Source organism: Pyrgilauda ruficollis, unplaced genomic scaffold, assembly GCF_017590135.1.
Source record: "Pyrgilauda ruficollis isolate IOZ18807 unplaced genomic scaffold, ASM1759013v1 scaffold19, whole genome shotgun sequence".
Taxonomy (NCBI): domain Eukaryota; kingdom Metazoa; phylum Chordata; class Aves; order Passeriformes; family Passeridae; genus Pyrgilauda; species Pyrgilauda ruficollis.
The window spans coordinates 1041665-1065658 of NW_024518095.1; the positions used below are offsets into that span (position 1 = coordinate 1041665).

Below are 23994 nucleotides of genomic sequence, written 5' to 3' on the forward strand. Positions count from 1 at the left end.
AAATATATATATATATATATATATATATGTATGTATCCAAGTTCTGAAAGGACTCAGTGACACCACCACCAAGATATTGGATTAGATAGTTCCTGGAAGCCCAGCTCAGTATTTGAGTCATTGCTCTTATGCACATACAGTGCCTAAGTAGCTACGACATACAGTGGCTCAGAAGGTAAAGTTTAATAGTTTTCACCCTGGGCAACACAAAAATTATAGTAAAGTGACTGTGCAAACTACTGTGTTGATTTTAGCCTACTCCTTACAAGTTCTTTTTAATTTTCAAAACTCACCTTACATTTTGAAAGCATTAAAAAAATTTGCAACCACAAGGAAAGCAGTAATGCTATCACTGAGATGACTGGTACATTTATATGCCTCTGTAAGAAAATACCTCATACAGCCATATCCTGCTAACCTCTCCTCAAGTCGCCAAAAAAATTCTACCTGTGGATGCTTATTTCAAATTGCATAACTGTAGTTCAGTGATAGGACTGCAGAATATAAATTACATATTCAGAATTCATTATCAGGGTTTCATATCAACTGACTGGAAATTTGTCATAGTGATATATTAGTGTAAGTTAGAACTAGCCACTATGCTTAAAGAAGACACAGAAGCTGATGTTACAGGATTCTTCCCATATGTTTGCTCATGATTCTACTGTCTGCCTTTCCTACAGGCAACACTAAACACACTAGCTATGTGCACTACCTCAATAAACCAAGGCTAGCCCAAGCACTGTTCTCGCTTCTGAAATAGTAGCTGAGGTGCAACATAGCCATCTTTGAGAAGGGCAAGACTGTAATGCAGACTATTCATTACTCAGCCTGTGCAAGCTGAGTAGTGACTTTATGTAGCAGAGATGCAATTTCTAAAGCATGTTTCAACATCCTCAGCAAAATAATTACATTATTTTTAGCAACTGGGCCCTTTCTCTTTCTGCTGAAATGGAAACCACAGAAGATATTAATTAAATGAAGCGTAATTCAGAAGTGTTTTCATTTCAGAGATTCAGCTCCCAAGGATAGAAAGCACAGTTAGATATTTACTGTTAAAGTTTAAGGTAAGCCTGTTTAAACAGGATATTGAGAACTCTGTGTTTTCATCTACATTTAAGCTATGGCTGGAAAGCTGAAACCTCTGAACCCAACATGCCACATATCCAAATTTCATCACGGCAAGAAGCTAGGAGACAAGCCAAGAAAATGGAGAGCACTTGGGAGTACTCAAAGAAGAAAAATGGCAGTGATTCCCCAAAGTTATGGCAACAAAGTCCAGCAATGAGCTGGACTTGTAGTAAAGGGCATATTTTTTTTTTTTTTTTTTTTTTTACCAAAGGAAAAGTTTATAATAGCTCACAAACTTTGAAAATTACTGTTGTTGAAATGCCACACTTTCAGTGATTCCAAAGGCTTATGGCACACTGGCATCTACTAAAATATTTTATGCTGCAAATCATGCTTAAGGACTATTTGTTTGCAAAAGTTTTTTCAGACTCTGTAGAGTAGCTCAACTCCCTCTTATTTCCACGAATTGAAGTCAAATCCTTAATGTAAATAAAACATTCCCTGACAAAAGTATCCTCTAAGTTTCAAACTTAGGAGCCCAAAACCAGGAGCCTGAATACTCAAGACACCAAATTCCAAACAAGTCCAGTGGACTATGAAAACAAATTAAACAGGGGAGGTATCCCTTCTTCCTATAACTCTTGCTTTGGAAAGTCCATGCCTGTGTTCCCTTATTATTCCACTTCTCTTCCTCCCTTCTTTTGTTTGTTCCTTCGCTAAACCCCCCAGCAATCCCTTAAGGATTTCAGAGAATGAAAATATTAACTCTAATATGCTTTCTGCTCAAAGAGTTGGTTGTTGTTCTCATCTACCCCAGGACACAACAGCTTCCCCTGCTAGAATATGAAGGGCACACGTCTTACCCCAGCTTTGTGCAGGACCTTGCATACCTAGACCACAAATTTCAGCCTCTTGGTATTACTGTTATAAATCCCAATCTGTTATCAGTAATTTAAAACTGAGCAAATGGCAGATTCCTGAGTTGCTCAGAAAGTTTTGACAGTGATACTCTCACAGCTTACGGATACTGTAGCCAAGAATTCTTAAGAATTCTGCCAAAAGTAATTTTGGTTCTTAAAGCCTTGGTTCAAACTCTATAGGCTTCAAATACCATTTGTGTCACAGCTTTACCTTCAGAGCTTACCTGGCCACAAGATGATGGTGGTTGTTTTAACTGAACACAAGAGTTCAAGAACTTAAATGGAAGCAGTTCTCTTGTCATGCTAAAAGTATTAAAACACTTTATTTTTGCAAACTCAGCCAAATTAACAAGCTCTCTGGTTACTTTGACAAAGTCTTCTTTTCCAATATCAATAAAATATTTTTCCTAATAACTGAGAAATCATAATTAGAAGATTTTCACAAGCTTTCTTTGAAATAGAAGTAAAAATACCCTTTAATAACCAGAGGCCTGTTATTATTAATGAAAAAACTAATTTGGATTTTCTGAGAAGAGTAACAGTTATGCATATTAATTATTTAGTTTATATCGTTTATTTAGCTTATATAGAAAGTAGCACAAAGCTGACAAGATCTGATCCACAACCATTATTTATCAAAACAAAATATGTCTGAGTCATATTTCGGCATACTGAACTACAAATGTTGCAAGAATTAGTTTTAGCAACATCCCTTAAGGGGAAGTTTTCCATACATGGAAAAGAAAAAGGAGAAAGTACAGAGATTCAAATAATATCTTTTCCTTGACTTTGGCTATTTCTGATAGGAGCTCAGGTGAGAGAGGGTCATTTCACCCTCATCCATCACTCACTGTAAGCTAAAATTTTTCTCAATTGTTGTTTTCAAAGGTAACAGCTTTGTCTGCCAGTTTATTTTCAGCAGCTTGAACATGGATTGTTTAGTAACAGGTGGACATGATTCCTGCAATAACCAAGGAAAATTCATTAGCAGGAAATTCAAATAGCAGAAAATCATCCAAAAACTTGCAGCCACCTGTTAACAAAAACTACATCAAAACACTACTAGTAGCAAACTCTGCTTTTTTATCTTATGCATAATTAAAAGCTGTCCATAGGAAGACTCAAAGCACAAAACAAATGTGGAAACTCAAAAAAAGAAGATGACAAGCAGCAAAAATGCAGTAATCTTGTATGCATACACTAGCAGATATGCATATATAGCAGGAGAACAGGTCCACTCTTAAAACTCTGTCACCAGATTAAAGGAGAGTTGCAGTAACATCAAGCAAATCTAACAGAGTCATCCTGTTCTGAGTTCTAAACATAACACACTTCAAATACAGTTTAAGCAAGCACTTAAAAATGCCAATTGAACAATTCATAATTTTGCAATCAAAGAAGATAGAATTAATTCAAGTATTTTGAAAAAGTTTACCAGGCACAAATGTATTTAGATTTATTTGGTAGTCTCATCTCTAAGCTGCAGAAAGCTGCTCTACTTGATAAACTGCTTGTATGCCTTATAAAACTTTAAATTTTTTTAATAGATAAACCCCACTTCCCTAAGCCAATTAATGTATCCCCAACACTAATAATGTCTCAATCTGTATCCTTTGGGAGGAGACACAGAAATTCTACTACTCATTTTTGTGACTTGATGACTTTTACCCTAATTTTTTATGGCTTAATACCATTTTTTAAAAAAGGCTGATATACCTGTATATGATTCTTCCATCTTCTGCCTCATTCCACTGGTCCATCTCCACATGGCACAGGTCATGATTAATCTAAAAGGCTCCTAACAGATCATGCAAGGTGTTGTAACAGCTCTGTGCTCTGTTAACTGCAAGACAGTCCACAGGGAATACAGCACACTGAAACAGCCAACCAGCACTAACAGGTGATTCCCCTTCTTATGTTTCCAACAGAAATGAGGCTCCTACTGATGTCCCAGAAGCACCATTTTGGAAAGAAAAAAAATTATGGAACCATTTTTACTTACACAGGACTTCTCTTTGGAAAAGCAGCACTGAGTTTAGGCTGCACAGACAGGACCTAAGCATGGACAGCATCATCCCTCTCAGGTTTTGGGAGAGATATAAATACTGATTGAGTATGCAAGGATGGGTTTTGGAAAGGAAATTCTAAACAGCGAGGTGCTCAATGCCTTCTTTACTTTGGTCTTTTTAGGTAAGATTTGCCTTCAGGTGTCCCAGCTCACCAAGACCAGTGGAAAATTCTGTCTGAAGCAAGAAAAATCTACCCATGGTGGTGAAGGATCAATATCTAAATAAAATGGAAAAAAACACAGGTCAATCAAACCTGATTGGATGCACCCAGAAGTACTGAGGAAGCTGGATCATGTCACACTTGAGGCCAACCTGAATTGTCTTCGAAAGGTCAGGGTGACTGAAAGAAGGTCCTCAGAAATGGAAGAAAGCAAATGTCCTTCCTATCTTTGAAAAGGATCCAGGGAACTACAGGTTAGTCAGCCTTACCTCCACCCCTGGGAAGATTATGGTATCCTCTAAACAGATTAAGGACAAGAAAGTAATTTGGAACAGTCAACACTGATTTATGAAGAGGAAATCATGCCTGACCAACCTGAGAGCCTTCTAAAGTAAGATGACTAGGTTTGATGAAAGGGAGAAGAGCAGTAGATGTTGGTTATCTTAGTAAAATTTTTGATACTCACATAACATCCTGAGACAAGATAAAAAGTGCAGGCTAAATAAATGGACAGCGAGTTAGACAGAAAACCTGCAAAGTGCCCAGCATCAGAGAGCTCTAATCAGCTGTACAACATGCATTTGGAGACTAGTCACTTATCAACATACACACAGGTAAACACCAGGTGCTGGGCCAGGACTGCTGGGTCATCTGCACAATAAGGCAGAGAGCACCCTCAGCACATTTTCAGATTATAGGAAATTTGGAGAAGTTGCTACACCAGATAGTTTTAGTGACATTCAGAGGGACCTCAGCAGGCTGAAGAAACTGGCCACTGGGAATGTCTTCAAGTTCAGAGGGAAATACAAAGTCCTACAACAATTAAGAAACAACCTCAGGCACCAGAAGGGCAGTGGAAAAGCTACTTGATAGAAACCAATCTGGAGGAGCTGGTGGACAGGAGCTGAACATGAGGCAGCATTGTGCACTTGCAGCAAAGGTGGCCAGCAGCCTCCAGAGCTGCATTAGGAAGAATATTGCCAGCAGGTCATGGGACATGATCGTGCCCCCCTATTTCATGGTGCTAGGATTCTCTCCGGAGTGCTGGATCTTGCACTGTTTTCCCTAGTACAGGAAAGACATGAAGCAAATCCAGTGAAGTGCAGTGAAGATGATTAATGGATTAGAGCATCTGTCATAGCAGGAGAGGCTAATAGAGCTCAGATGTTCAGCCTGGAAATGAAAAGGCTGAGAGGAAACTTATAACTGTGTATAAATACCTAACAATGTTGAAAGAAGCTAGAAACTCTCAGACATGTCCAGAAAAGGGACTAGGGACATGGCAAATTTTATGTGAACATAATGAAAATATTTTTTTTGTACTCTGAGGGTGATTGAACACTGGCATTGGTTGCCCAGAGAACTTGTGGAGTCTCCAACCCTAAAAACACTCCAAATCCAACAGGGCACAGTCCTGTATGCTAGCTGTAGAAGCCAGCCGTATTTGACCCTGCTCTGAGCAGGGTGGGTGAGACAAGATGATCTCCAGAGGTCCCTTCCAACGTCATCCTTTCTTTTCTATGATTCTGAGAAATTATTTAAACAGAACTCTTAAACCACCTTTTACAGAAGGAAACAGTAAGAACTGATGATTGCATTTTCTAGGTTATTGTTGGGGTGTGGATTCAAGCTCCTGCTAATTAATTCATAGGTTCAGCAGCTGCTGACAATGTCTACATAACTGAATATTTTAAGTTTAAAATCCCAAGATTCTTCAATAAGCACATTTAAAATATGTGTAGCATAAGCAGAAATAAGTGATGTGCAATTTTAAAACAGATTTGGCACCTTTACCTGAATCCTCCCCCTTCTCTGTATGCGATCGCAGTGGAAGACATCTGCCTAGAGAAGATTGCATCACCTTTGTAGATACAGAGACTGTTCAAAGGGAAGCTTCCCGCATAAATTATTTGTAGTACGAACATCCTGAAACATTTCAAGCCTAACGAGAAGAAGCACCTTCAGCAAACTCTGCTACATTCACTATGAGTGAATGTATACTCTTTGAAGCTCCAGTTTTCTTTTAAGGCTATATACAGCACCCTCATTCTTACAGTGCAGTCTCAAAAAATAATCAGCTTTTACTCTTTACCCACCAGATACTTCTTCCATTTGCCACTCTCACTGTATTTCAGACTGCATGTTTCAAAGCCATGCAGAAGTAGATGACAATCCTACTCTGCATATTGTCTCCACATAAGGTGACCAGACCTGTGCTCCTGTGGCTGACCTCTAGCATTATTTATTTCTACAGCAGGAAAAAAATACCATTTTCAACAGAAATGAAAGAGAGAGGGAAATGAGGAGAGAGGGTCTTCTCCTCAGAAAACTGAGCTATGAAATTGGTTTGGGGCTGGCAAATTAGCTGCACATCATAGCAACATTATCACTAGCTATGTGATATCAGGTCACCACCATACTAACTTGAGATCAGGTATTCAGAAAGGCACAAGATGTGCTCCAAGCCTCTGTCTGCCTCCCTGTGTGTTTCCTGAAGGGCAGGAAGGATGGAAGTTAGGCCAGCAGTTCAGATTCTTTTGAAAGACATTTGGAGCTGATTGCAGTTAATCTAACTTCAGTTAGCTTAAGGTACTTGAATTTACTGGACTGGGGACTGAGTGTCCCTGGATTGTCCTATAAAGAAGGGAGTACAGACAGGACTTCCAGGGTCAATTCTAAAAAGCCAGTAAAATCTCTCTTCAATAGTGGCTATTAATATTGACTATAGAAGGAGACTAAAGAGAATATGCTTCTAGTCTGCACACTTCAGATAGGAGTACAAAGCTGCAAAAGATGATTATGCACTTTGAAACTATACATGTTATATTTAGTTGAGAACAGGACCGCAGTTCAAGGAGCATATAAAACAGCTATCACTAAAACAAATTAACTCTTTTAATACTTGAGCAATATCTTAGCATACAATTTGTTCCAAGCAGTGTTACAATGGAGCGACCTTGGTACCCTGTACTATGGTATGTACAGTCTGTGAAATAGTGAGCAATACTTGAAAACTTGCTCTTTTAACATTGTTTTAGAAATAGATGAGCAATTAGGATACTGCTTTTCACACAGCAGCCCTCGTGTGCTTTGTGGGAATATCTGATCAAATACAGAAGAATGAAAACAACCACATTTTTCACCTCTCAAATAGACCAGATAATACAGAATTCAGACTGGTCTGTGTTTTTCATTAAACAAGATAGGATTACAAGTCAGATGAAAGCAATACTTGCTCAAATGACCTCCTTTCCACTGTTTGGAAGATTTATTGAAGGCAATATAGAACAGCAACAATAGTCAATCATAGGTGGCAGACTGCCCTTTTATTAGGCATACTGAAGCCAATTAATCTAAGAAAGCTTTCTCCCTTTACTTCCTGGAGGCAAGTATGCTTAGAATGCATTTAAAAATTCTACAGCAATAAAGGTGCTGAAGCTATTAATTTGAACTTTGAAAAATTATTTACAGGCACTTGAGATGCTAAGAATTAACATTCTACATACTCTGCTGGTCAATATAATTTGATTATATCCAAGACTTAAAAAATAAAGTTCTAAAACAAAGCCTTGTGGTACTGCTAGCCTCAGGAGTAGCAGGGGAAAATAAAGGAATGCTTGTGAAAGGAGCTAAAAGCAGTAGGAACACTGAAACCTGCCTTAAGACTGAGTAAAGTAAGCTGGGTTAATCACAAGTCTTCAAATAAGAGTGCAAATGAAGGTGAGTTACTGAACCAGGAACACATATACAGCACAAAAGTAATCAGTTACTCAAATTTATTTCCAGATATCAGATTATCTGTTATTTACATGAGACACCAAAGGCCATTTGAGGTGAAAAGCAAGTCCATAATAATCTTATTAATTATGAAACATCAAAACCTAAGATGTCTTAATTCATGTGCTAATTTTTACAGTCCATGTGCTTCTAATTAGAGTTGCTGTAATATATCCTCTTGGGAAGCATACAAGAACAGTGAGTAATGTTTTAGTAGCAGCTTCCTCTTTTAGGGCATAACCTTAAATTCTCCTTTATTCTTGGATTACTTCAAACATCCTCCTTGGATTATCTTCATTGTAAATTAAGTTATCATCTTACCAGTTTCACAGCTGGGCCCAGTGAAGCCTTGTGGGCAGGCACACACATTGGAAGCAATACAGGCTCCTCCGTTCCTACACCCATCTTTGCAAAATGCTGCAAAATGCAAAATCACAATGTAAGGGTAAGAGAATCACACTCAGCAACCCCGCAGGTGGACACAGTCTGCCAGCAGGCTGGCACAGAACGCTGCCCGTGCGGTACAGAGTGCAGAGACTGCCTTCTCCTAAGGATGGAGGTCACAAAGAGATGGTTTATGGCCCCCCTGCCTCCCTGGCCAGATGGGCTGACAAGCTACAGAAGGAGATTAGAGTAAATCATCTGAAGACAACAGCTCCCATATGTGCTCCTTCACATGCACTGGGAAGCAACGAAAGGCAACATCTTCCCTTGGAACAGACTCCTCCTAGGGCAGCGCTGGTCTGTTCTGCTGCCCAAAAAAAGGCCTGAATTTAACAGGCACAACTGAATATTAAACTGTCTGGCTACCTCAGTCCTTTGTTAAGTAATTTAATAGAAACAATACAAATACTAATTTTGTCTGAAGGGATTCTGAAGAACTTCGAAACTTTTAGCATTTACAGCTTAAAGTCAATCCTTGGGTTTGTTCTTGGGCATGCTTTCAAGAGCCACTCCTGTGGACCCAGAAATGCAACCTGCTCTGCTTGAAAACATAGTAGCTGTTAGTTGTTCTGATTGCATCTGCAATATGGAATTGGAAATGCTCTGGCCAGGTGAAACTAGGCATCTGGAAATTATAACCAAGACAAGGAGCTGCTTTGGGGCACTGGTCTAGCCCTGCACTTGTAACCAGCCAGAGGTGCCAGGCTTTGGTTTGCAGCTGCCCTGTGTAACAGCACCACTGATGAGGTCTTATGCTCACCTGAGAGAAAACTTACAGATCTGAGCTATCCAGCTCTCAGTTTTGAGACACCAGCCCTGTCGCATGGGACCATTGTCATTGAGACATCTAAGCTTCCCTATCCAGGAGTGCATGGTGCACAGGACTGCAGCTGGCAGCGCAGTGCATGAAAAGCTGCCTGAGACATGGGGGCAGCTATTGATATTGAGGAGGGAGGGCAGGGATATACTTTTCTTTCACAGTGGCGTCAGGTGTCCTCTGGATTGTCAGATCTGCAGTCAGAGCTCTTACTCAGAAGAGCTGAACACAGTGCTACAGGGTTATGCACCTTCTCTTTGACCCAAAGAAACTTTTAGTAGCTGACTCCCCTCTAGCAGAAGAATTTGGGACTCTACCAAGCACAGGGCAGGAGAGAGCTGTGTTCTTCTGAAACAGCTGTGTTCTTTGGGTTTATACCTCATCAGGTAAGTCTTTCTTCTTATTCCCCAGAGAGCCCAGCACAAAAGGACATACGTTTATACCTCATCAGGTAAGACTTCTTATTCCCCAGAGAGCCCAGCACAAAAGGACATATTTGCTGACACATGTCCCTCTACCCACATGTTTGACTGGAAGTGAACCTGGCTGACATGTTTTACAAAGAGCTTGTCTTTGGTATATATAGAAAAATTGTACTGTTAATCAGGCGATGGAACAACTAGTGCTAAGACCTTAATCAGACTTAGCAATTACAGAAGTTCTGGGTTCCTTAGATTTGGCAATAGACAGCAGCAGAAGGTATCTATGTGACATTACCAATGTTAGCTCTGGACCTTTAGATTCTGACATCTAAGAAATCAAGAGCACCAAGACCCAACCTCAACGAACACTGGGTATGATATTGCTGCATCTGTCCCACTTCTCACATCTGAGCTCATTCCCCTACAACTACACTACTTTTATTTTCAAGCACGCGCTACATCCTGTGGTCAGAACTTGAGAAATTCCAAGGATTTGGGGCCAGCTACCAAGTATAATTTCTTCTGATGTGAAATGCAACAGGAATAAAAGCAGCACTGTACCTCTGGGAAAGCATCTTTTTAAGACTAGAAATTTAAGTTCTAATATTTAGCAGTGAATCAGAATGTTAGAAAACATGCTAGAAAACACTGCCTCACTTCTAGTGAAAGTTTTGTATGCCCATGTCTACTGCTTTTCTCACTTAGGTTAACAAGACATACCAAACAATTTTTAGTTCATCCAAGTAAAACAGCAAGTCATTGACCACAGACAATGTAAACCTGACAATGTTTTCACAGACGTAAGTTTCTTGGTAACTGTAGGCTTCCTTGAATGGTGTACCATGTATAGAAACTGCTGACACAAAAAATGAAACATAACTACTTCAAATTTTAGAGCCTACTATCTATATACGCGTCATCTTCAAATTACTGCAAACTACCAAATGCAAAGTCAGTGTATATACGCCTATGAAGATCATATGGATGAAGGACCCAAGTGCCTAGCCTGGCATTTTGTCTGCCTTATTCAAGGCAAAGGACCACAATTACATCAACAATGATGGAGCAGGTTTCCAGCAGCTTACCTTTGCAGATGGTACCATTTCCCGTGTAACCCGGCTTGCAGACGCAGTTGTGCCCGCCCACGGTGTTGAAACAGAGCGCATTCTCATCACAGTTGTGCTGGTTTGTTACACATTCGTCATGCTCTGAAAAGGGAAGCAAGAATGGGGTGGTCCTGAATTTTTAAAGTCACAACAAAGTAGTAGCTTTGTATATGTTTCCAGATTAAAAAGAGAGAAACACAGTAGCATTTACTGGCAATAGGATGAACACGTAACCATGGGATAGCCAGAGTATTTATTTTTATCCCATACTAGTATGTAATAACTGCACTGCAGCGTAATTCCACTCCCTTTAACAGGGAGCCACCATCATTACACTTTCCATGTGGGCTACAGTATTCTCTTAAACATTTGCCAAAGAGCTGGCTAGCATACTGAAAAACCATATGCTACTTCTACTGTATAATTTATTCATGCAGGTTGATCTTATGTGGGATTCTTCGGGTTTCCTTCAGAAAGCTGACTAACGGTGTGAGACGCACGCTCCAAACTGCAAACGGCATGGTTAGCAGAAGGCAGGTCTTCGAAGTGCAGCCCGTATTTTCCCTCTCCTCGGCCCATACAAAGCACTTTATTTAGATGAAATAAATAACCTGGAAACAAAGGTCTGCCTGCTTTTCAAGGGGCTTCTAGCACGGCATGTCCTAGCACCGGAGTGTGATGGATGAGACTCCTCAGTCTGGTGACTAGGACATACTAGGAAATATCCCTTTTGGGAATAAATTAACAGTCTGGAGAATCTGATTTTGTGCTGGCTTGCAGTGCACTACTTAATCTGAGGAAAAAAAAAAAAAAAAAAAAGCGCACTGCTTAAGTATTTAGGTAATAGAACTTTTTAATGTTTTCGTTTGTGATTTTTAAGAAATGGTAAATGCAGTCTAAAAATAAGATGACCTAAAGTGTAATTTCAAAATGATACATTAAAAGCTCTATTATTTTCAAAATGCAGTATCTTAGTCTGCAGGTGTCAAAATAAAATGCTTCCATCTTCTGGAAATACTCCTTGCATTTTTGTTAAATGAACAGTACTCATCTATCCACATATAATTACAGAGCCCTGAAATTTAAATTTCAGGAAAACCAGCTGTTTGGGGAACATAAAGACATCTAATTTTAATCAGCACACATGGACTAACCTGCATGTGAAGTTTTCATAGCAACCATTCCGCCCAGGTTTTAGTGAATTTTATTAGTGCAGCTTAGACCAGTTCTGGCCATTTAGCACAAGTCTTAAATCTGGAATCAGATGCTCTTTCTTCCCCCATTTTGAGGGGGAAGACTGCTCTGAATCTTCCTCTTTATAAATAACGACTGCACATATCCCACTGAGTTGTCAAGAAAATTAATTTCTTAACATTTGCAAATCACTATGGAAATTTTCAACGTGCTATTTCAATAGTGGCCGTAAACTGTAGGAGTATAAAACTGGCAGAGTGACACATACCCAATCCATCAGTAGAGGCAAATTTTCCTCTAATAATGGCAAGGACCTGTTATTTAAAAGGAGGAAACTTTCACTTTCAGTATAACTAATAATACATTTTAAATGCTACACAAGTTTAGTTTTATTTTTGTGGGTTTGCTGTTGTTGAGTGTTTATTTGTGTGGTTTTTAGTAACATTAACCTATGCCTGTTCTAAACAGGGACTTGTGTCTCTTGTATCACAGATCATGCTCTCTTCAACCCTCACTGGATGCAGCAGAGCACAGGCTGCAGGCCTTTGCCCTCCAGCAGGAGATTTAATTACTTTGCTCTCAACATGAATAACCAAAATTGTTATTGTTCACCAAATGATCCAGCCCCTTTAAAATCCACTCAACAATATTTGACTCTGACCTCCTAACATAGTGAAATCTCTTATGCTGGCTGAAACAGCATTTATGTGAAACCATTTCATAATGGAAAAATAAAGCAATTGTCATGAAAATTTGGTTAACAAGTGTAATCTATACTGTAGCAGTATCCTGTCTTTCTTATTTTATGCTAATATTTTGATATTATTTAAATATGTTTTTTACTTAAATATTAATTATTTCATAATTTTTAAACAACACACAAGAAGAAAATAACCATGGGAATGTGTGAAACTTATTCAGCAGGCCAAAATACCCTGCAAAGCCATTATCTTGGGATCTCAGGAGAAGGAATACATCACAGTGGTAAACTCAGCCTAAATAACTACATTTGACAAATTAAGTATCATGCTCAAAGAGGAAGCATAGCGATCCATCTTATGCCTTAGGAATGCAGAAACATCCCTGACATGTACAGCAGCTCTTAACGAGGGAAAAGAGTATATTAGAGGGCAGCAGGTGATTGCAGACTGCCACAGCAGGAGGAAGGGCTCTCTGTGTGTGGCTGGAGCAGCTTTGAAAGCCCACTAAGATTTGCAGGAGCAGAGCCTTGAAGATCATCTGCACAGATGAACATCCTCCATATAAAGAGATGGCCGCCACATTTGAGTGTGCCCTCCTTAGACTTCGTTTTCTGGGGGTAAGGAAAACTACTGAGTCTTTGAAGATGGATTTTTTTTTTTTTCTTAAAGCATACAATATCAATAAAATTAACTTTCCATCAGTTAAATAGCAGGACTTAGATGTAAAGGTAATATGCCTGGTATCGTACTCTATGTAAGCTTCAGGGTTTCTTATCCTCAGGTAAGAAAGTTGATGGAGCATGCTTCTGTACAAACTGTATTGAAACAGCCATCACTTCTTCTGTGGTTATCTGCTCAAACTTTAGGTCTATTTTTATTGAAATCACATATTACTGACTCATGAAAAATTCATGGTTTGATAAATGATTCCTGGATTGAAGTTTACATGTCATTTTTAGGAAGAATATGTTTCAGAGTTAGGAGAAAATCTGTAATTCAATTAAAGGAGATTTTTATACAACTGGAATACAAAAAATCAGCAAAAACATGGATCAGTGGTTTTTACAATCCATCTAACATTGTTCCTCTGTATCATCTGATCTTAGCTTCAATAACACACTTAAAACCATTTAAACACAGTGTTTCTTCATATTGCTTTCTACAGTGACACCTAAGAGTGCAGACAGCTTACATTTCAGGAGTGGCTCTTTTATGGACTGCTTGCATGGTTAAACTACCTCTGAAAAAATCCTGTAGAGAAACCATGTCACTACATCTATTCTTTCAGCACTTGGCACACTACCCACACCAATTTAGAGACCACCAGAAACAGGTTTATCACTAGTGATAACAAGACAGATTGTTCAGCTTTATTAAAACAGAAATACTTATTCTTAATAAAAAGGGTGGTGCTCTGTTCATAATTCTTCATTGATTTATGCTTATCACTTTGGTTCCTTTTTTTAATCAAACATTTGGAAAGCCACCTTAAAGAAAAAGGAGAAAATTGCAGAGCCTGAGCTGAGCAATCTTAAATACCAAATCTGAAACTACAGAAGCAGATAGGACCATGCATTATAAAGAAGCAAAAAATCAATTTATGAAAGAATCATTAAAAGACAACCAGCAATATGGTTTTTAAGTTCAAAAACCAGTCTAGAAACATTATTGACCTGATTTAGAAATATTTAAATTTTATTTCTCAAGGCCATTTATTTCAAAAAACTTTAGAAATCATGTAACACATTTAATGAATGTTCCATACTTATTTCAATGCACACTATAATGGAGATAGGAACAGGCTGGGGAAAATAGTATTACAGAGGCAAAGAAATAAAAATATTTTTGCAGACAAATTCTAATGATTTTCCAACCTGAACTTGCATAAAGACCTTGTACAAAGACCAAATGCACTAGTTTCAATGAATTCTAAAGCTTTGTTATGTAATATATCTGAAATCCATTTTGCAATGTCCAGGACTTATGGTCAACAATGCTGAAATTCATAACTTCTCTGTTCTGGGAATCAAATGAAGTTTTAAACACCCTATTTATATTGACTAAACTACCTCTGAAATGAGATCTTTCTAGATAGAGAAAAAATTTCAACTCCAAAATTTGCTATTGCCTCATGGTAATAACAATAGTAAGTGCTTATGCATGTCTCATTAAATAATTCTTAGAACACAGACAACTTTAAAAGGCAAAAATTATGTGATGATGCAATTGATTTACTTTTGCATATTGGTGTATGCAAATACATTATATACACACAAATATACACATACATATCTATATATATACAGGCACATACAGTAAAGGTGGAGAATTTTATTTTATTCTGATTTATTTTGAAATACTATTTCGGCATATTCCACATTGCTTGTTTGAGGAAAACTTTACTTCAGAAGGGTATCTAGGGTGAAGTACTGTACCCTACAAAGTGAGACTGGTGGAATAAACTGATCCAGACCCACTAGATGCTGTTATGCATCTCAATGCAGTGACAGCTGGGGACCTGTCTTTCCAAATTTGTTATCTGTGCAGAGATTCTTGCTGAACTTAGTAAAATTTAATATGTTGTCCACAAGGTGTGGCACCTGTCTCCTCATTCGCACTATGCAACATCAGCCCCATCAGCTCCTATGTGTTTTATGATTAAAAATAAATGCCTGTAGAGAATTTCCTACATGCACACTGCAAGCCTTCCCAATATTTGCCTTGTGTGTCCAAATTCTGAAAAGGTCTAAGAAAAAAAAGTCATAATCCAATCCAATAGCAAATAGGAATGACGACTGAGTTGCATCCCTTACTGAGGGATGAAAAATGTTATGCTGGCAGTTTTCCTGAACCATCCATTAACAACCCTTGAAAATAAGAGCTGAGATCATCTTTAAGGTGCAGAAATGCATAAAAGTTCCCAAAAATAGAAATAGAATACATCCCTGCAATTGTAATCTTGTAACATGATACAACAGATATCCATTGCTGAGCAAAGAACTTGTGAACCCAGATTAAATTAAAACAATTTAAATAAAGAGAATATATTAGGTATTTTTCCCTTTTGATCTCTCTGCATTCAGAAGTTGAAATTACTTTGGTCTTCTGTCTCCTTCCCATTGATTTGGTATAGAACTACAGAAGCATGGTGACCAGCTAGCTATCTGATGTGGCAGTGACAACAGATAAGATTTAGCTGAATTATCAATAGCCAACACACTTAAATGCCCACTTACAGTTTATTTTAATTACAAGGGTTTTTTCCCCACCTATAGTTCATGTACAAGACAAAAATTAGTAGCAATTATATGTGTAATATGGAAGACTTATTCCATTAAGATCATTTGAGAAATGACAGATGGTTAATCTCTTTAAGACTTCATATTAACTCATTTAAACTCTAATTGGCAGAGTTAATTTAAATCCCAGTATATCCACACTATTTTTAAAGAGCAAATGCTGTAACTTTATTGAACTATTTGCTGGAAAGTGTCCAAAGAAGGGCACTGAAACTGGTAAAGGGACAAGAGAAGAAGTCTTATGAGGAGCATCTCAGGGAACTGGGATTGTTTAGCCTGAAGAAAAGGAGGACCAGGAGGACCTTCTCCACATCCACCTGCCAGGAGGTTGTACACAGGTGAGGGCTCGGTCTCATCTCCAAAGTAGCAGGCACCAGGACAAGAGAAACTGGCCTCAGGTTGTGCTTGGAGGTTTAGATTGGATACTAGAAAAACATTCTTCACTGTAAGGGCTGTCAAGCACTGGAACAGGCCAATGAAGTGTTTGAGTCACCATCCCTGGAGGCATTTAAAAGACATGTATATATGGCACTCAGGGACATAGTTCAGTGGTGGACTTGGCAGTGCTGGGCGGGACTTCATGATCTTAAAGGACTTTTCCAACCTAAAAGAGTCTATGATTTTATATTTTCCATATAATTGTTAAAATTTTTGATTGATATTCCCCAATTCATTTTTTTTTCTAATTTGAATGCAAAATAAAACCTATGTTTTAATTACTCGTAGAATTAACATCACACAGTTTACCCTTAATCATTAATGACCACCAGCAGCTTCAGTTCAAAGCTGGGGACAACAAAAGCCAGGTCTGCAAGAGTTTGTTCCCTGGTAATTCTGTTGCTTGATTGATTTTTGTCTTTATATATTCCCATATATCCATGCTGTTCTTGTTCCTCATTTTCTAATTATTTCTTCAGTGCAGTAATAAATGACAATTTCTGTAGAGCAGCTGCTTGCTCCCTCCCATAGCAGGATCAGGGAGAGACTCAGAAGGGCAAAAGCCATGGTTTGAAACAAAAAAGGCAAGTTGATGGGTAAAAATTATAGATAAAATATAAAAATACACTAATATATATATATAATATATAAATAGTTATATACGAAATACATTAAATTAGATAAAATATATAATATAAATAAAAATTTATCTATATAATATGTAAAATAAAACGTCATGGCAGGCCTACCCGTATTCCCTCCATCTTCCTCTACATCTCTTCATCAAATCACTTTGACTTTGTTAAACCCACCTAAGATACACCCTTCTCAAAATGTGTTTTTTAATTTCCAATTTCATGGAATAATACATATTTTTACAAAATACACTCCTCTCATGAAGACTTCTATTGCAATATTAATCAGTGTTACTCAATGTAACATCCTGTAATTTTTATACTTTTCAACCAGTTAGGCAGAGTAAATATATTAAAGAATATTTTGCCTGACAGCTAAAGTTAAAAAAGTTTTAATTTATCTCCACTTTCTTTCAAGTCTGCCATTTTCTATATTCCCTCTTCAACAGAAACGTTTAAAAGAAGGATTTTTGAAAGCATTTAGCAGAGACCCTACTGTTTCCCCTAAAGGAATGTCTGTAACTCCCACTGATTACAATGGCAGGATCGTAGCATAAATGCAAAATGATTTTGAAAATCCCACCTTATGAGACTTCAGTCTAGACCTTGACAAGGACCTTGTCACCCACTTCTTTTTGCCTTAATTCAAACTGATCTCTTAGTATCTTTCACCAGTGACATTTTAAAATGAGGTTTCTATCTTTTAAAATGTATTTCATTGAGTACACTTTCCAGACTTTCTCCACAGATTCATCCTCTTATTTTTCTCTCTTTTTTTTTTAATCTAGCCAGATGCACTATTTATTCCTAGGTAAATCTTACTTAATTCCAACTTTTATTGTATACAAAACCTCCCAGACACTTATGATAAACCGATGCTTTCAATATCTTCTATTATGATGTCAAAAGTGATCATAGCAAATTCTGCATCTCTAGTGGTGCTCCCTACTTATTACTAGTAGAACAGCCAGACTAGAGCAGCAAATACAATTTCCTCAGCCAACTGAAAAATGCTTATTTTAATTCTTCTAATTCCAACCCTTTTATTTACTGCTTCCTTACTAAAAGGCTCCATGTTATTACAAGTCTGCCACTAGGAACAGATACCCGTTGGATATTTGGCCTCCCTCCCACACATATTTCTGTTACACAAATAAAAGCTGTAAAGTAACCTGACTGCTGTTGAGGCTGGCAACTTGCTGCCTGTTCTCATATTTCATTAGTAACAATTTAGAGATTACTCACATGACCAGAAGGCTCCATAAAAAACACCTCTGAACACTTCTCAGCACAAAGTTAACAGAAGGTGGATGTGTACAAAGTGATAGAAGAAAGACATCTCAGCAACCAGAACTACCAGGGAACAGTAAAGTTCTCAGAACTCTCTAGAAACAGCTGGTGCTGCTTCCATTCTTTTTGGAATAGCATTGTGGCCAGTGTTTGTGAATACATTTCAGGGGCTCCTGGAATATCAGTTATAACATCACAGCACCATTGCCTAAGTCAGCACTTGTTTGACAAGGCACCACAGTGGTGGATGAAATGCTGCTGTAGCTTTGATCCTGCTCTTGTCTGCAGAAATCTAGAGCAACTTACCTAACCATAAATGCTGGGAAACAAATGGGCTTTTTTTCTTTATTCTCATAAAGCAGAAAGAGTCTTAATCCATGAAGTATTTCTTCTCATTTCCCTGGCAGTGCTGTGACTCAGACACTCAGATCACTCACAGTATATCACGGATAGCACTATTTTTGATAAGACAAGATGCTTGAGCTCTCTAGGGAGAGGAGCCCTTCTTTAAGTGTTGCTCACCTGATTTTGAAGAGAATTCTCTACTAAAAAACAGGGACAAAGTTTTATACTTCAGTGATAGTAAGGTAAGGCAATATTGCTGCTTTCCCCTTTGGCCAGCCTTGATGCCATCTCCAGTGATACAGCCAATTTTCCCTAGCATAAATCCCCCCGATAGTTGACAGAGGCGCACCAAAACAGCATAGCAAATGTATCCTTTATGAACAGTGTGTGCCAGCTGCCTTCCCTGGCCACAAAAGCACGTGGGGAGAATGGTACAGCCAGTCCTCACCACTGTGCAGTACCAGGAAGGAGCTAACATACACAGCCAGCCTTGAGAGCCGTGAAGTGCTCCTGGCTGCTGCAGTTCAGATAGATCAGCCTTGATGCCAGATGATAACCTGCAGAGCTGTCTGAACTGATTGTAACAAAAAGCTGCGCAGCACAGTAAAGGAGATGCAATGAAACGAGCTCTCACCTTCCTTCCCCCACTGCTGTAGGTATGAAACTTGACACTGGCTAACTTGTTTCACATGTAGATTTTCCAGATCACACCACGTTTTTGTTGCCACAGTTCGATTGCTAGCATCTATCAAGCTTACAAATAATTACTTCTGCCCTTACATGGATCATAAAGTCATTAAGGTTGGAATACCTATAAGATACTTATGTGTATTTTACATTGATAAATAAATATTTGCATAAGCACATCTTCGCAAACTGTACACATCTGAAAAACTCTGCCATCAAATTTGCTGCCTTATTTAAGGACACCATGAATTCTAACAAGTAAAACCACAAATATGAAGTCTACAGTATTGTTCAGGTCTCAAAAAGTAAAAATATTAATTTAGAATCAATGAAGTTAAGAAAAAAGAAAACTTTGACCAGATATTCCATTTTGCTGCTATTACTATCATCCCAGAATGACTCCATCTCTGTAACCCTACTTCCTTCACAAGTCTGCTCTTTGGAAAGGTTGGGATTTAAGCAGAGATGCTGTGAACAACTCTGGAGTACTTCAATCTAAGATGAAGCCCATCCTATGGGAGGTGTATTAAGGTAAGCTTGGGGTATTCAAAGCAGACTGTAATATGTGTTCAGACTACCACCAACAACAACTTTATTTACTACTCAGGCACTGAAATGTTGCAGACAAAATTTAAGTTCACCCAATTTCACCTTCTGAAGGATTAGGAACAAGGTAACACACTTTTTTCCCCCAAATATTTGCATTCTCCAAAATTTTAAAAACACTTGAAGAAACTAGAACAAATACACTTGATGAGTGCTCACCTTTCTAGAAAACAATCTTATCTTGAGTAACACTGGCCATTTATTCCTGCTTTGAGCGGTGTGAAACCTTTAGTTTGTTTCTTTAAATGCACTGTCATTAAGAGACTCTACTACAGGTTTCCAAATCCTAAACATCAAAGTTAACACTGTGACAGCTGGTGTGTTCCAAACTCATCACATTTACTCGTCTGTAACAGGGTAAATGACACAATTACCTGCTGTAATTACTCTTGCTGACAATATATTTTTCCTGGTGATTGGTCTGTGTGACTCAGAGATACTTATCTTTGCCAGTTCAGTCCAAATCTCCATTTCCATGTGACTTGGACATTAACTTACAAAGTATTTACAAATTACTTCAAATATCTGCCAAGACAGATATTTAGGATAGTATAAATTCATTTTTATTGCATGATTAAGCAGTCTACAACTCTAATATTATTTTGCATTAGAAAATAACTATGCATGATTAAATTCTGTTTTCCATTCAAAGTAAATCGGAAGGGAGAAACACTCAAACATACTGCATATGTTTTTTCTGGAATACCTTTTACTTTAAAAATATGAAAGAGATACAATTCCTTGCACCATTTCTCCAAATAAAATATTTTAGAGGATGTGAAAAGACCGCAGCATATAACAACAGAAAGAAGCAGATACTGTCTTTTTGAGATGATTTGGGAGCTTGTCAGAATGAAAAAAATACTCCCACAAAAACTCCTGGAACCATTTAGATGAAGCAGCTTCCTATTTTATTGCTAAGCTTGTTGGGAGAGCTCTTGGGCCTTGATAGAAACATTGATACATTCGAAGTTTTTTGTTATTTGATGAAGTGAGGGTATGTCAATTCTTGCACAACTGACTACCTGAACAGTAAAGGGCCTCGTTTCAAGAAGGTAAATTGATTACCATTCCTGAAATAATTTTGCTTTTCAGTTTTCTAGATCAGTCTTGAAGATGCCACAAACGCACTAGTGTTTTCTTAAAAAAACCCAAGACAGAACAGTTCTGTGAGTTTTGTGTATTGATAATGTCCTCAGGAAAAATATCAAGTATCTTTAATAGACACAGTATTTTCAGAAACATTACTGCACAAAATGCAACTTCACTAACAGAAGTGAAATTTCATCCAAACACCTCAGGATTATATTGTACAGCAGCACAACATAGACAGCAATGCTCCCCTTTGTATCAATGTGATTTTTTCAAGTTACTGATGATGATTTCACCCATCTTCCTAGGGGCATTAGCAGACCACAACCCTAAGGATGACCAACATATTATCTCAGTAGGTAGTGTTTGTTCCTTCTTCTTGAGCCGCCCTTTTTGAGTGCTGTAGAGAGGCCTTGCCAGAGACTCTCTTGCCTTTATCCATTTACATGAGCTGGCAAACACTGACAGGGCAAATAGAGGAACTGAAACTAGTTTTAGACAAAATCAGAAGGGCAGACTAAGTGAGAATTTAACCTGCACACCATGCATTCGTGCAGGACCAACTACAGCCTGGCTGCGGAATCATCAGCACATTTCAGTGTGAACCAGAAGTTACATGCAAAACTAAAAATATAAGACATTCTTTGGCACTACACATAGGAATACAGACACTGGGTAAGTCAGTGAAGTGGATAAATCCAGTATGTTCACTTTGTGCATTTCAAGGTAGACTTCAGCATAATTCTGTGTGCAAAGAAGGACTGGGAAGGATGCAACTCCTGCTGTGGTCAAGGGGTCTCTACCACAAGAAAGCAGTTTGGTATGGTGAAGTACAAGGTTTTGTAAGTCGAAATCATCAGTCCAAAAGACTGACAAAAAGGTAGCAATACTGATAGAGAATTATTGCAGAGACAAACTGTCAAAGAAGATGACATACTAAATTGCAGTGACTGACATTATAAAACAGGAGTTAAGGAAATAGTCTTCCATTATCATAAAGCAGATTAATCTCTCATAAACACTTCATGAAAAACAAAGGACACTTCTAAGTTGTGTCAGGAGTCAGTGATTGTGAGATATGCCATGTGGCATGCAATAGGAATCAAACTGTAAAGAATTAAAGGTTTCTATGCCCACAGATTGTCTGAACTGAAATAATTCAGAAATTCCTATCTAGCAAAATGGGAATCTTCCATATTCATTCAAAGAAAAAACTTCAAACTATAATATTAAAAGAAAAGGCTTTTGAAGTCCTGGACAATATTAAAAAATATTATGTCTCCCCTTACCAGCGTTGGAAGATAGCTTTCTTACGTTCTGTGTTTTCTAAAAACTGTGTTGTCTTAGATTGGAAATGGTTTTTGACAGTAGAATGCCAAAAGACAGATATGATATCCATACACTGCCAGCAGTATCCACTACCCTTAAACCCCAGCTAAATGGTATTATGGCTATAGACAACTCATTTTACTGTGAATGTGTAGAAAACCACTGACTTCAATACAGCACAATCACATAACCTTAAATAACCCCACTGTTCCTTTTTTTAACAACTGCCTTGCTTCATGCAGTAGCTCCAGTCTCTCACTGACCTTGGCTGGAGTCCCTCTGAGAGCAGGCAACACTCTCCCGGCATGAGGCAATCACCAGCTGGCTCAGACATGATAGATGTGAGCCATCCAACTCCCCTCACTTCTGGCTTGCTCAGTGAGACAGCAGCAGATTCCCATCTCCTGAGCCAGAAAGATCCTTATGACTTCTAACAAACTGTCCTCAAGGCTGCCTACTGTGTTTCCTGATCTTTGCAGTCTATCTGTCACAGCCTGTGATCATCCACAGGAGGACAGGCCAGGGGAGGTCCAGCTGTGAAGGGATGTCACGCTGCAGTGAATCAAGATCTAGGGTTTGATCTGCTAATCCTATAGTGATGATTGCCTCGAATCTTTAAATAGACAACTGAGGTCCAGCTGAGTTCTTGACCTCTGTTGATTAGAATGTGAGCTTAGACAAAGAGGTGCACATTAGGGTGTCTTAATTGCAAAATAAATACCACCTCTTGTGTCAACATCAGTGAAATTCTAACATAAAGAGTCAATGTAATTACCTTAGGAATTAATAATTCATTTAGTGCTGCACAATTTGTCAGATTTTCTATTTTTTACACTAGATTGTGTTAATTTTGCTATACTCCTACACTTCTCCTTTGCAATCATATTGTACTGACACAGCACATAACTGCACTGTAGAAGCTGACGAGGGATGCTGAGTGATTGAAAAGCTGTAGAGTGCTTCCAAACACCAAGAAAAATGAGGTACGCTGGATGTCTGTCCTAATGCTGTGATATAAATATCAAGCAACATCAATGCTTGGAAATATTGTAATTTCAATTTTTTACATTAGAAAAAAAAGTTTCACTCTTTTCTGAGTTAGCTGAGTATATTCTCAAGTTGATATCTAGAACTCCTTTAATATATTGAAAATTTCCTCATTGCACAAAGAATGCAAAATATATTCCTTGTAGAACAAAATAATCAATTCTGATGTATGCTTCTGCAGAAAGACAAATTTTAAACTGAATACAGAAATTGTAGAAATGCAAAATAAAGACTGTTTTTGATATAATACCATTTACCAACCTTTGCTCCCAAGGATAATAGGGAATCCATGCTATATAATATATTGATAGGTACATAGATAAGCACATACATGCACACACACATATCAAATATATATATATATTTGGTAAAAAAATTATTTATGTAAAAGATTTAAGTACTTAGTACTGAAAATCATGCATTCGCATCATTGTCAAGGGAGTACATTTTCTGTTTAAAAACTCAAATAATTTTCTACCAAGGACCCTTTAAAAATGCGTTGGATTTTGATCAGCTGAGAAATCCATCCTGCTATAATTGCATAG

General features: G+C 38.0%; 1 protein-coding gene across 1 annotated transcript in view; it reads right to left on the reverse strand.

Moving 5' to 3' along the window:
* Nucleotides 1–23994, reverse strand: part of NELL2 (neural EGFL like 2) — a 133690-nt gene that overhangs the window by 27284 nt on the left and 82412 nt on the right. The window contains exons 14-15 of the mRNA XM_041465590.1: nt 10766–10888; nt 8319–8414 (exon numbers count right to left, since the gene is read on the reverse strand). Coding sequence (XP_041321524.1) covers nt 8319–8414; nt 10766–10888 — 219 coding nt within the window. The remainder of the gene's footprint in view (nt 1–8318; nt 8415–10765; nt 10889–23994) is intronic.